Below are 14,740 nucleotides of genomic sequence, written 5' to 3' on the forward strand. Positions count from 1 at the left end.
ATGTCTTTTTCTTTTTCTTTTGTAAATAAAGCCACAGTAATCAAATTAAAGTTATTCCTGTGTTACAGCACCGTAATTGAGAGCAGCATCTGGCCTTCTCTCTTGCTGTTATAGAGTGATGTACTTTCTCACCTGGCTGGCTCTCAGATGTCCTGGCCACCCAAAGAAAGGTGTAATGGTGTCAAGAAAAAAAAGGAAGAGAGGGGTGAAAAAAGAAAACTGGGACAAAAATGAAAGGGGGAAAAAAAAACCCTTTCACACAAACAGAGAAGATCCAAGCAACAAAGGTTGGGTCTGATATTTCCCAAAGTTTGGGGACTGCCTCGGTGCTGGGGTTTTGGTTTGGGCCCATCTCTAGTCAACATTCCCATTATGATAGCAGTATATGTTTCAGTTGCTTTAACTGAGAGCCAATAAAGTAAAAGTAAAAAAAGTTCTAGAGTGGTAAAATATAATTATACTCATCAGTGACACATTAAAACTTAAAGTACTTTTTAATATTATTTCATGTTATTGTTCAGAGAAACGTAAAAGGCAGTACAATTAGCAATAACTTGAAATTAAGCAATTACAAAATCTTGATCCTTAAAGGAAGATCGTAGTGTAATATCAAATCATTTCTAGCCATTGCCTTTAATTAAATTTAAAAAGGCGAGCAAGGGCTTGATAATGCCAGGCGCTGAATACCTCCATCTCCCTCTGACTGCAAGAAGAGCTGGGTGTGATTAGCACATTGCAGGCTCAAGGCTAAGTCAATTAATTTTTCCTCCAAGCAATTTAATGAAAAGGTGATAGTTAATAAACAAATGGAAAGCTAAAACAAAGAGTGCATAAAATTATACTCACCGTGTATAAAGTTAAGTGTGTGCTTGAGTCATTTCAGGATCTGGTTCTAATTTGATGGAACTACTTGTGTGAGTAAATTATACTCAATGGGGGAAATTCAGTACAGAGGGCCAGTAATGTAAGTAATGTTTCCAGAATCAGACCCTGGCTAAATACTGTGAACAGACATAATGAAACATCACCAGGATTTCCAAAACACCTTTGGAATTCATTTTTAATATTGAAGCCTCTATGGTAATATTACAAATCCCTTTCAGTTTTACTTTATCTATTCAAACATAAATACTCCTCCAGCATAACGTTATTATGCTCGTAACATGAATGTCAATACTTCCCTTCGGGAATAGAAAAGGCACCAAACAATTTCCCAAACCAGAGAACTCCAACTGAAATTAGAGTCTTTGACTTTTGACCAACAGTCTTTGAATGTAATCTTTGAATGTACCTTTAATCTTTGAATGTACCTTTCTTATATCAAAACATGAATTATTTTTACACCACATATTATCTCCACTCCAGGTTTATTGTTCTGGAGAAAGTGTGTGTGTTTCGGGTGGTGGGGGGGGGGGGAAATCAGTTTGTTACAAAGTGGAAGAGAAACCAAATGACTTTCTCCATGAACTCTAGGTGATGTATATTAGCTAACAACTCTAACAAAATCACAAAGTCAATGAAGTCAATGGGAGTTGTGCACACATAACTGAGGGCACAATTTGGCCATAGATTTTTAATAAGTTCAATCCTGCTCCCGCTGTAATCAATGGGTGCTTTGCATTTGGCTTCAAAAGAAGCAGGGGGAGGACCAGTAGAGTTGGAAATAACACTGATAATACCAGGATAATATGCAGATCAGTCATTAGTAGTCACATGCCAAAAAGGATTCCTGACACCAGAGACCTCTACTGGTTTACTTACCCAGCCCTTTTATAGCTACCCACATGGATGATTGAGCTCTTACTTAATACGATGTGAACACAAGGACATCCATCCCAGCATCCTTTCATGTTTGTTTTAGCCAGGAATTGAGCTTGGTATTAGTCTGACAAGTTTTCAGGGAGCCACGTTTGAGAAGAATTTAATTCAATAAATTCTTCCAGAATAGAGTCTCTCTCAAAGATGGTTTCAAACAACTTGGAAAATATAAAGCAGGATCTGTATTGAATGGCAAATTCAATATTATCGAATTATGCGTGAGCCATATTTTATTTTTGCCTGCCATCAGACAAAATTATAATCTTTGGATTTCTTCCTCCGAGGTCCATTGGATATTAACAATTTTAACTCAGAAGCTTTAGCTGCCCAAGTATAGGACAGTAAAGTATCCATTTTAATTGACATAATTTTCAGAGAACAAATAATGTTGTAGCAAGTTCTGACAAATGATTTAATAGAGTGACCAAATCAATAGACAACTGTACTCAGGTCACACTGGTTTAACAAAGGCTGCAAATCTGAATATTTGATTGGACTAGTTAATGGTTTTAACTAGAAAAAAGTGAAAGAACTGAAATGAGTATGACTTTACCCTTGACAGTATAATCCTATAATTTCCTCTGAATGACAAAAAAACAATTAAATGATTAGTGTGTTTTCAGAGGGGTCGTTATCACTAGCTACAGTTCCAGACGTGCATTCCCTGTAATAATTTTCTTTTTTACAGTTTGATAGATAATAAAGCCCTCTGACAGCTTGTGGTTCCCAGCTATATAGTTGCACAAGGAGGGGAGACATAAGTGTTACATATGTATCTACTGACAGATGTGAACAGAAACCAAGTTCTCAAAACCTTCCATAGCAATAATGATCCAATATTGCCCCTGTCTATATCCATTTTTTGTCATGTATACAATTATTGGGCCTATCCCTGTGAGTTGCTGAGTAACTTTCCCTCCCACTGGAGTAAACAAGTATTGAGGGTGCTCAGCAAATTATGGTATCAGAGAGAAATGGCAAAAATACATAACTCTGTTTGCCAGTCATTTCAAAGGGTAGACAAAACATTCGTAAGTTTTGCTTTGACCTCCTTGAATTGTGATACATTCTTCTTCCAGCTTTAGCAATTTGAAAAGCTGTCAGCAGAACTTACTCTGGAGGGCTCCATATAGGAATCAACCCAATCGCCTCCCAAATGAAACAGTCTAAAGTTAGCTTTTCCCAAAGATGGGTATAGTCTCTTGACAAGGTATTTACTATCAGCACATCCACCTTCACAGGGATGTAAGCAGCTGGAAACTAGCATTGTACAAAGATTGCTTTTTAAAATGTCATACTGAGAATTTCCCTGTATAGTAACTAGAATTAGGCTGAAACCACATTTTGAACAGCGACTAGTGATTATGAGTCTCTGAATTTTTTGGTGCTCAATTTAAGACCCCTTGAAGGGTCCTGATTTTCAGAAGATGGGTGCTCAGCACTTTATGAAAAGCTGGCCCCTTTAAGGTGTCTTAAGTTGGGCACCCAGAATCACTAGTCACTTCAAAATTTAGGCCAGGATCTGGTTTTGGGAAGAAATTACTTCAAAACTGAAGGGGATTCAGATCTGAGATTCCAGTTCAGGCCCATCTCTAATAACTGCAATGTCAGAAAATAGTTTATTTTTAAATTTTGCCATGTATAGCATTTTGTTTTTCAAACTGGAGTACCATTTATATAATTTTGTTTTTTAATTCCAGATGACCCGAGAATATGCAGAGCATGCATTCACAATTACTATATGTAAGTTCAACTCTTTTAGCGTCACTACGTTTTCTGAACCGAAAACAATGCTCCTGAAGGTACTGGTGATGCCATACCAGTTAGCTTCAGAGTTGCTGCTTGAACAAAGAGGGGTTGTGGAGGAACTTTAAAAAGGAGGTGGGGAGATTGGTGTGGGGGAGAACCCCTCAAACACTAAAGCAAAGCATTATTCACTTGAGGATACTTAACACTTTGGTCTTAACTATCACTGACCATAATAAGCGTTGAGAAAATTTATCACCAAACAGAATCGGGTTGTTTTCATCTTTTCCCGCTCCTACCTAAGTCAATGGCAAAATCCCCAAAGGGAGCAGGTTCATGCCTGATATCTGATATTCAGTGGGGACAATAAACAGATCCAGCACTCTAACACTGTCAAGCTGTTGAGATGAGCAGCCAATGGCATAACAAACAATAGCCTACATGTTTACCTGCTTGTGGGAAAGCCTTACTCTATTGAAAATGGCAAGTATCCAGCCTCACATCAGTGTTCAGGAAGCTTTTGTCTTTCGGTACCTGATCCTGGAAATTTACCTGTTGGCAAATTCCAAAATTAATCCCCATATATGCTACAGTTGATATCCACTATCTACAGGGCCCGGTAGTAAGTATTTGCAGTTGTAATTAATGTAATGATTGCAGTTAGAAAATACATATTACAATCTTCAACATTCATGCTGTCAAGTATCAGAGGGGTAGCCGTGTTAGTCTGAATCTGTAAAAGCAACAGAGGGTCCTGTGGCACCTTTGAGACTAACAGAAGTACTGGGAGCATACTTCTCCCAGCATATTGCTCCCAGTACTTCTGTTAGTCTCAAAGGTGCCACAGGACCCTCTGTTGCTGTCAACATTCATGCTGTAGATTAAGTAACATCCAAGATTAAAAACTGGCTGATAGGTCTCAAAATGTAATTGTAAACAAGGAATCATCATTAAGTGTATGTTTCTAGAGGGACTTCAGAAAAGATCAGTTCTTGGACCTACATTACTTAATATTTTTATCAATAACCTGGAAGAAAACAAAATCATCACTGATAAAGTTTGAAAGTGACACAAAGAATGGGATATATGATGAAGAGGACAGGTCATTGATACATTTTAAAATCAAGATTGGACGTTTTTCTAAAAGACATGCTATAGTTTAACAGCAGCTATTGGACTTGAAACAGGAATTAATTCAAGGAAGTCCTATGGTCTCTATTATGCAGGAATTCAGATTAGATTATCACAACAGTATCTTCTGGCTTTCAAATTTGTGGATCTATGAATCTATGTATACACATACATGACTGTGTGTACAAATATGGTGTAACGCATGTTCAGATGGCCAGTTATTATCAAGCAACTGCAATAAATGTACAAATTAGGCACACAATTGTGTGCATTAATTTTTTTAAATCAAACTTTACAAGTATATTTGAGAACTATAATATTAACAGACCTGGCTTTTAGAGTAGTGTTGAACTAGGTAGCTATTTAGTTTGTGAGTAATTGTATTACATCTGCTTAGGAATTACGTATGTTCACCACACTTACAAAAATGAACTCCATGACCTCACACAGATTTATTAAACTTACTAAAAATGTTCTGTCACTAGGTATAAGCAGCATTGCTATAAGAACTGCCCTGAGAACACCTACGATGATGAGAGTACTCTCCAGTGTATAGAATGTGATGAAAACTGCAACAGCTGTGACCAGTACGAGTGCTACTGGTGTAAAAAAGGCTTTTATCTCTTAGGTAAGCAAAGTAACAGGTAATGTACATATGCAGTGTCAAAAATTATTTGGGAGCCTTGCACTGAAAGCCAAAATTCGGACCTAATTCTCTGAGGTTCCTGAGCATCCTCTATAGATGTCATTGTGAATCAAGGGCACCTTGTAGAAGCAGGCCCTTTGTGTAAATACAAGGGATCTTTTGGTTCAAAAGTCCCAAAATGTTTGACTATGAATTCCAACTGGGATTTTTATTTTTAACAAGTGTTTGGCTTCAATCCCCTCTCTTTGAGCACGTACAGGAAAAGATTTATATTTGATAGAGCTATGTGAAACAAGGTGGTTTTAGTTCTACAGAGAGTCAAGCAAACCTTTTCTTTGCTTTTAATTTGTGTGACTTTGCACATTCTAGTTTAACTTTGACTTTCAGATCTGAACAAATAAACCTCAAATGTTCTGAGCAAAACCCAGTTAAAACCACTAAATTTCATATCAAACTCACACAAAACTAAGAATTCCTCATAAAACTATTAGCAGCCAGGGCTAATTCAGACAATATTTCCAAACCTGAACTACAGGGAGTCCCAAACATATGGCAGAGCCACCCCTCCTGTTCTGGGTGCTATGGAGCACAGCTTCATGCTGATAGAAATCTCTGTGGTGATAAGAGAGAGACCAAGGTTGCCTCGAGGTTACCATGACCATTGCTGGGGTACATTGTAAGTGCCTCTATTCTCCTGTTTAATTTGAAAGTCCTATCAACTTTTCTCCTGTCTCCTTCTGCAAGCCTATATATTTCCATTTGTATATCCAATTCCAAACACAAGACCTGTTGCCCCCTACCTGATTGTGGGCATTGGAAGGAAGTCAAATTCAATTTTGGGCTTTGCAAGGAACCTCAGATTTGCTCAAACTAGCCCTGAGTCTATCTTATCTATTTTAGTGTTTACACTGCTGAACATCACCATGGTATCAGAGCACCTTCGCTGTGGTAGCTGAAGATCTGAATCAACCCAGGTTCACTCAATATTGACCCCACATTTGCTGGAATCTTAAAATTAATCAAACCTTGGGTCTAGATTTGGATCTTAGATGTTTGTTGTCCCATTTTAGAGGTAGGGTTCAATCATGAAATTCAGATCTATATCTGAACTTTGACAAGATGGTGAGTGTTAGTATTTTGAGATAGACTCAGCTCTATGTAAACCTTGGTAGAGAATAGCTTGAAAGATTTGTGAAGTTTTCTATAAGTACATGGGCTGAGTTTAAAGTTTGCAATAAAATTTAAAACCGGGGCCGGGGTGATGGGGGAGGCACAACAAAAATTTCACACTGTTCTACTGTTCTGTTTGTTTCTCTTAAAATTGCCTGAGAGAGAGTTCAGGGATATATGCCTTCCCCAATCTCAAGTAGCCAGGATTATTCAAAATACACAAGTCTAATCTTGGATGCTGAAACCTAAAGAATACAGTTTTGGAGCGGTAATGGGTCTCAGCTGCAGGATTCCCAATTGATTTTAATTTTCATTTCTAATTGGTTTTAATAGGAATCATAATACTGAAACCACACACAATCTTTCAAAATGTATCCCTGAATTTCCAACAGGGAAGTTGAAGACTAGAGATTAAATTTCACTAATAATCCTTAAGCACACAGTATCGCTGGTGTTGCTGTTCCCCACAACACCCAGAATGGATAGGTCTATAAAGCATTTCTTCATCTTGTGGTTCTCAACCTGTGTGAGTGATACTATGACTTAAAGGATCTATCTATGTTGTAGATGGGAAATGTGTGAGTGACTGCGGGGCTGGTTTCTACAGTGATGAGGACTTTGCAGAATGTGAAGAGTGCCATAGGACCTGTGCAACATGTGAAGGGCTCAACTTTGATGACTGCACCAGCTGCAAAGAGAATTTACAACTACTGCATGGGAAGTGTGTGAATCCAAAAAACATGGTAGTGGAGGGGAAATTCTGGAATGGTATGTTGCTAGATCCTTTGATCCCTTTCATTTCACCCCCGTGGACTATTATGATTAGAAATGTTTAGAAAGGTATCCAACCCCTTGTTTTCAAGATCTTATAGATTGGATAAAACTACCTTATATCTAGTAGACTGAGAAGTAAAGGAATCATACTGACTATGAGTATAAATCTGGTCACAGAGGGTGGAATTCACCCTTTGGCAGAGAGCCTAAAGCTTATGCACAATTTAAATCCAGTTTAGGCCCTATTTTTGAGGCCTTGTGTTGGCTCCCTGAACAGGGTTGAATTTCACTTTGAATGAAGTATAGAGTATATTGTAAGTAATTTAATGGATTCTCAAATTTAAGAATAACTATAATGATCTAATGGACTGAACACTGGATTTGGAGTAGGAGTTCTTGAAGTCTAGACCCAGCTCTGCCAGTAGCTTAATCTGTGACTGCCCAAGGTCACTTCAACTCTATCTCGGATTCCCCATCTATACACTGGAGATAATATTTTTACTCCCACAAGAGCATGGCAAGGTATTAATTAATGTCAGTGAAACATTCTGAAATGCAAAATGCTATTGCTGAGTATTAGTATCATTACTGGAACAGACCAAATGATTTGATGCAAATATATATATATTATATCTTTTTTGTTTTCATGAACTACCTGCGAACAGATCACAGTACTTTCACATTTGTTCACTGTAAAAATTACTTACATATTTCTTCAGAAAATAATTCTTAATCTGTAGATGATTAATGAACAATTCCTTGTGACTTTTGGTAATTTGCACTATGTACTGTGTTGGTATTTTTTTATTCCCGGTTTGCATGATTTATGCATCAAATCAAAGCACCACTACTTGTGAATTTTATGAATTCACTTTTTGTGAATATTTGTATACAAGCTTTAAAGTAGGCTTTTTAAACTGAAATTCACTGCCATGCAGAGGCCCAGCACAAGCCCTCTGCATGGCTTAAGTCCCACACTAGGGACTAAATAGGACTTCAATGAAGCATAGGCCTGCTACTGGCTGTCTGAATGGGCGTGAATTTCACCCTGTGTGAACATTCAAATTAGTAAAGCTCAAGTGCTCAGATGCTCATTGAAAGTGAACATGAGAGTCACAAACGTGGTCAAATCAAAATTTGCTTTTGATTCAAATGTATTTATATCGATTTAAAAGAGCAAAAACAAGAACGGCTGTCCTGAGATCTAGATGGCTTTGCCATTAACTAACATCTATATAATCCTTCTGCTAGGTGGTGTTGGTAGCAACAAGAAAATGTTCGCACTAGTAGCTCATCTCTAATTATTGTGTAATGTTTCCAAACTAATGTATTTCCTATCCATTAAAAGGTGTTGTGCCCAACAGAAGCATATTTCTTATCTGCAAAAACAATATATGTAGAGGCCCTGAATTTGCTTTTATTTGGCATCTAGATGCTTTCTTCTGGTTACAATTATCTATAACTATGAATAAATAATGACACATAGGAATTTTGTCTCATCTGAGGATCTCATTTTGTTCCACCAAGGCAAGTAAGTATTATTATTCCCATTTGATTCCCATTTATTCAGGACTGAGCCACCGGTAAAATGACATGTCCCAGGTCACACAGTGAGTCAGTGACAGAATAAAAACCTCAAGTCACTTCACTCCCACTCCCTGCTATAACCAAACAAAATACACAGCTAGCTGTGTCATGTTCATTAGGGTGGCAATCTAGTCAAAATCCCCAAACCCCCATAGTTTAACTCAATAACTACCACGAGTGCCTTTGAAAAAGCTTCTTAATCTTTTTATATTAAAAAGTATGCTAAAAAAGTGAAAGCAGACAGGATTGTGGCTGAGGTGTGTTGGACCTTGATCTCAACTCACAAATAACAATGCCATTACCTTCATCTCTGCTGGACTATGTCTGAGCACATGGATCCAGACAATGTAGCTGAAAATGTTACAATGGATTTAGTAACTGAATTGACCATTCATATTGGACAAGTTGGTTCATAACCAATCTTTTGAGTCTCCGTGAGACAAAAAACTTTTGTCTCAGTTTGGCACCTAGACAAACAAGTTAAAGGGCACCATACCAGAGCATGCTAAGAGATAAGTCAATGTGAAGGCAGAATTCATTTACATTTTGAGAGATTAATGTAGGTAGGACAGGATTAAAATCGCTTTCTGGGTGTAGAGTATACATTTTTTGTATGTCTAACTTTCACTTCCATTTCTTGTATGAGGATAAATAGAAGACCAGAATCATGAATTTTCATGAGTATATAGACCAAAGTCTAAGACAGTGTGTATATAAAAACTTCCTAAATTATACTTATTTTGTGGGTACTCTGGTGGGCTAACAATTCAATTCCAAACTGGGAATTTGTTAATAAATCATATCAAGGCCTGAAATAAGGAAACAGAGCTTGTCTGGCATCCAGACATTTCAAAGGAAAGGCAAGCCAAGAAAAAAAAAATGGTTGAGCTCTGTGTTTGTAGCTCAAAACATCTGTATTTTATCTGATGTACCAGATGATGAAATGACTTTGGGAGCCAGGAGACATACTAGTGTAGGCTTGATTCACCAAGTGATTACACACACCCTATCAACTGGACTAGACATTTTGCAAGCTGAAATCAGGTCTTAATTTTGCCAGTTCACTGGAAATACCACACCCTGAGCTTGTATGCTCCTCAGTCAGACAGTGTAGCCTCGCGTATTCTTTTGAGAGGTGCAAAGGACATGTTTCTGTTACAGATTCAACATGGAGTATGTGCCTCTTCACATGCAAATCATTTCAAAATAAAATTAGTCATTAATTATGTAAGGTAAGTATACAGCCAGTACAGCTCAGATCACACATTGTAACACAGAATGGAAGTAGCATCCAAAAAGAAGCCATTGCGAAGTGTACTAGAAGCCTTACACCAACTGCATGTGCCTGTGCACATTTTCTTTCCCTAAATACCAAATTAAACAACAAGAATTAAAAAACATAACATGTTAATAGAGGGTTGGTGGGGAGAAGACAAAATATTCAGAAATTAGAGGATTACAGGAATTACAGGCCAGCTGGTACAATTCTTTATAGGTCCACTAATTTCAATGTAGCTATGTTGATTTACACCAACTAAGGATCTGGCTCTAGGTGTGCATTTTGTGGTGTATCTGGAAAGAGATGTGAGACTAGTGAGGGGATAGGGACTAGTGGATAAGGCAGAGAAATGGGGAATATGGAATAAGGGGGAGAGGAGGAGAAAAAAATCTAGATGGAAAATTTTATGACATTTACAGAGGAGGATTTAGCACCATAGAAGGAGGTAGGGGACTTTTTTAAATAGCATCCATATGTGAAATGTAACTCTGTCAGAGGCAGACAACACTTATTCACTAACCTATACATATTTTTCATCATCCCCATTGGAGTTGCATGCAGATTTTTTATTCGAGGCATTCATTCATTAAATTAATCTTATGGCTGTTATGTGATAACCAGCTTGGGAATTAATAGTTACTGGGGGTTGTGAATTACTTCTCACCTAACCTACCAGTACCCTTGAATTTATAATTCTCATAAGTCTTTGAGATGGGATAGGTTCTAGTATTTTATTACCTCTGTATATTGTTTTCATTATATTTTATCATGTCTATTTAATTGTAATTAGCTTTTCGAGATATGTGGTCTATTTTATGTATTTTTATTCAGGGCTGTATCATTTTTGCAAGGCCAGTGCCATAAGCAGAATAAAATCTAACAAACTAAACAGCATCCCCACTGGAAACAACTGGCTTTCATTCAAATCACATCCTTACTACACAGTATACAGACCAAACAGGTCACCTTCTAAAAGTAATGTACACATGGTTACAACCCAGGCAGTACAGCTCCTTCTATGTGCCTCACTGCAGCAATGTATTGCATGTTTTTGACTTTGGGTTTACAAAAAAAAAAAAAAATTCACAAAAAAAATCAGGTTTTCTTTAGCAGAACCTGCTGTATTTTCAATTAGGAAGCAAAGGAGAGTGATTGCAAATGTGGGTGGGGAGCCAGTTTGCTATCATGAACTGAAATAAATTAACTTTTTAAATCCCTTCTCCCTTATATATGAGCATAAATAAATGTGGTCCCTAAACAGAGAAAACAAATGTACTGAGTCCATAGGTGGTTTTTATAAATGTGAATAAAATGGTTTGATCCTAAGCTGCACAGGTGTGAAGGATTGTTGTGTGCATAAGCACAAGGTAAAAACTAACGAGCAGGCCAGGGATCACAGGGAAACCGACCATGCATTAATGAGAACTCTGCTGTGGCTGCCTAGCAGCATGAGAAAGACCAAAGAATGGACTGTAGAGCCCTGGAGAAGGACTGGGATCCCACAGGTCCCACTGCCATAATAGCAGAAGCAGAACTAAATATAGTCCCATACAGAGCTCTACTTTACAGCTAAGTAGCTAATTTGAATGCTGAGGATTGCATTTAAACCAATGTCTCTTCAGACACACCCATTCATCCTGCATTCTTGAAAGTGAGTAGGCATTCAAGAAGCTTCAAGTTTACTTTCACTCAATGTGAAAGATTACATTGGGTATTTTTAAGGATGGGTGTACTCTTTCTTTAGGTCTGTAGCAGATGAGTCTAAGGGAAATCTTAAGTAGAAGCACGAGAAAGATAAAAAGTAACTGTAGGGACCCTTGATTTCAGTACCAACATGGTCAGGATATCACCCACTGTTATCTTCCTTAGAACAAAGTTCCTTGTTCAGTGTTAAAAGAAATCAATGCTTACTGTGATTGTTTATCACTGTCCCATGTCCTGTTGTTGGAGGTAGACTGACATTTTGAACTAGCATAAATAAGAAAGGAAGAAAATCAAAGTTGAGCCCTTCCTAAAACTTTCAGTTTGATAAGATCATGGAATGGCCTGAACAGATGGAATGCTACCCGAACTGCCATAAAGTTTAACTCAGAAAGTGGCAAAAGTACAAGTCGGTTCCCTAGTTTCTGCAATGGGGGAGTGAAGCTGAAAATATTTATAAATTGCTTGCCTTTACTGATGAAGGAAACAAGAATCAACATGGTATTGAGGCAGATTCTGGCCCCAATGGAAGCTTACATGTGTGACATTTTAGTTTCTGCAAAATCATCCAAGCTCTGAAGGTCTGGAAAAGGTTTTTTTGCATTTTTTTTAAACCAGCAGTGAAGTAGCAAACATTATCATCAATAAGCTTCAGAGTAAACATTCCATATATATGAATAAGGGCAGTCCACACTTCTCTCTGACTGACGTATTATTTCAGGCTGTCTGCTGAATTAGCAAACGTCATTGCAATAGTGGACATCTGGCTCACATATTTAAAGTCTTCTTCGCAACCATAAGGATTAGAGATTTCAATTTTTAAATGAAAGCTTAGATTCCAGAGCCCAAGAAGGAATCCTCCAGATACAGGTAACAGCTGGCCAAGCAGCCATGAGCTGGTCTCATTTAATGCTTGGTGTAATATAACTATTGAGGGGTACAGTAGGTCAGAATGCAAGGCTAACTGCCAGAGCTGGCAATTCTTTTTTGTTGTCTCATCAACCTTTTTACTTCAGAGATACAACTCCTCCACTAACTAATTCTACTGCTTCCTTATGGAAGAATTCTACTTGCCCACATGCCCAGAGTGAGTAAGTAATGGGTCAGTGACAAGTAAAATATTGTGTGGCAGAAACTGGCCATCTGGTTTCTCATTATCATCAGAGCACAGGCCAATAAATACATTTTGTCCCTAGGCTGGCAAATTTTCTTGACAATTTTTCCAGACTGTTCTATGTATAAAAACATTGGTCCCATCACGGCAGGTGCAGTGCACAGGGATGTACCACAAAATCTTTTTCAGTATATTACTCATTTTGAAGGATATTTAGGGCATCACCCGGACTACTTTGTTTTTTCAAAATGAGGGTCCAATTGCTACTATTAAAATAAATGACAGTTTTGAAGCAGGGAGAACTCGACAATTCAGAATTCAGACAGGCCCAATTAACTGCAAGCTTTTCATATTGGTGCTAGGAAGAGAATCCTCCAGTTGAGGGTTTAAGTATTTATTTCAGATTGGAAAGTTATAAACTAAAGTAGAATAACTGGATTATAGAAATTTTCTTGTCTCTCCCAGGAAAAATATCACAAAAGCATAACTGCTTGTGCATATTCCCCTCTGGTGGAGACTGTAATGTATTGCAAAGACTGACTATCACAAATGTTGCCAAGAAAAACAAACATTAAACTATAATCTTGATCGCTGAAATATTTCATTGTAAATGAAAGTTGATATTTCTTAATTGTAAACAGTTAAATGTTTTCAAGACAATTTCTCTATAAACATTTCTCAGCAGTTGTTAAGTGTCTCTGTCTTAGCCTTATCTAATTACTATTTATTATTTATGTTGCCTGAAGTGTCCGTCAGGATCAGAGTCCCATAATCTTGGCAGAGGCTACTACAGCTATATTTCTGTTTCCCTTTTTTAATCTTCATAACTGGTATTAAATGACAACACTTAGAACAGTTTTCCCTGTCTACAGAGAGGATTTCAAAGGAAATAAAATATAAAAGACATCAGTGGAAAAGGGGCTGCATATGTGACTGCTGAGAAGTTACATAAAATTTTGTATTCCATCTTGATACAAGAAAATCTCAATTTCTGTGGGAAATCATTGTAGCCTTGAGAAAGATTGAAAGTGCTAAGAAAGGATAGAGTGACCTTAGAAATGCAATAGATTCCAGGAACAGATGGTATTCAGTTCATGTGAGGTTTCTGAGGTAAATAAAGTGAGAAACATTCTTAGTTAACAACATGGCTATGGAATAGATCAACAATTCTTCAAGATGATCATAGTGTGGGGCTTACTTTAACAAGAAGGAACCAAGCCAGATGACAGGATTTGCAGACAGTGGGTCTCCCCTCAGTAAGAGAAAACAATACAGTATATTTAAGGATAGGAGAATAAAAAGCCTGAAAAAATATCACCTAATAGGATCAATTCATGTAAGAAAATAATACCTAATATTTTCAGAGTATTTTTTTAAAAATACTAAATAAACAAGGCCCAATAAACACATTTTACTTGGTATTCCACAAAGGGCTTGTTCAAGTCCACAATAAAACATTAAGTGAATAACTATGAATGGAAGGGGCAAAGTCTTATCAAAAACCAGCTGTAGTGAATTGCTGCTCCTCAGAATGAAGAGAGATCAGTAGTGAGGTTCTTAGCAGTCTGTCAAGGCTACTATAGTCTTCATGATTAGGGAAACTAGAGTGAAGTTTGCTGATTGCTCTGAGTTGTTTTGATTAGTAACATCCAGACAGTTGAGAGAGAGTCCGGATGGCTTTTAAGTGTGTTCAGCAATCTGACAGTGGATGCCATATAGCATGATAAGTGTACAGTAGTATATACTGTTAAAAGTTAGAATTTCATAGATCATA

The 14,740-nt window shown here is 37.4% G+C and overlaps 1 protein-coding gene across 3 annotated transcripts in view; it reads left to right on the forward strand.

The window, feature by feature from the left end:
* The window catches only part of PCSK5 (proprotein convertase subtilisin/kexin type 5), a 296,986-nt gene that overhangs the window by 262,981 nt on the left and 19,265 nt on the right, over positions 1-14,740 (forward strand). For all 3 annotated transcript variants that reach the window (XM_024105417.3, XM_042850577.2, XM_065550516.1), the window contains 3 exons: positions 3,519-3,561; positions 5,181-5,323; positions 7,079-7,279. In XM_024105417.3, the coding sequence (XP_023961185.2) occupies positions 3,519-3,561; positions 5,181-5,323; positions 7,079-7,279 (387 nt within the window). The remainder of the gene's footprint in view (positions 1-3,518; positions 3,562-5,180; positions 5,324-7,078; positions 7,280-14,740) is intronic.

This window comes from Chrysemys picta, chromosome 6 (genome assembly GCF_011386835.1).
Source record: "Chrysemys picta bellii isolate R12L10 chromosome 6, ASM1138683v2, whole genome shotgun sequence".
Classification (NCBI taxonomy): Eukaryota; Metazoa; Chordata; order Testudines; family Emydidae; genus Chrysemys; species Chrysemys picta.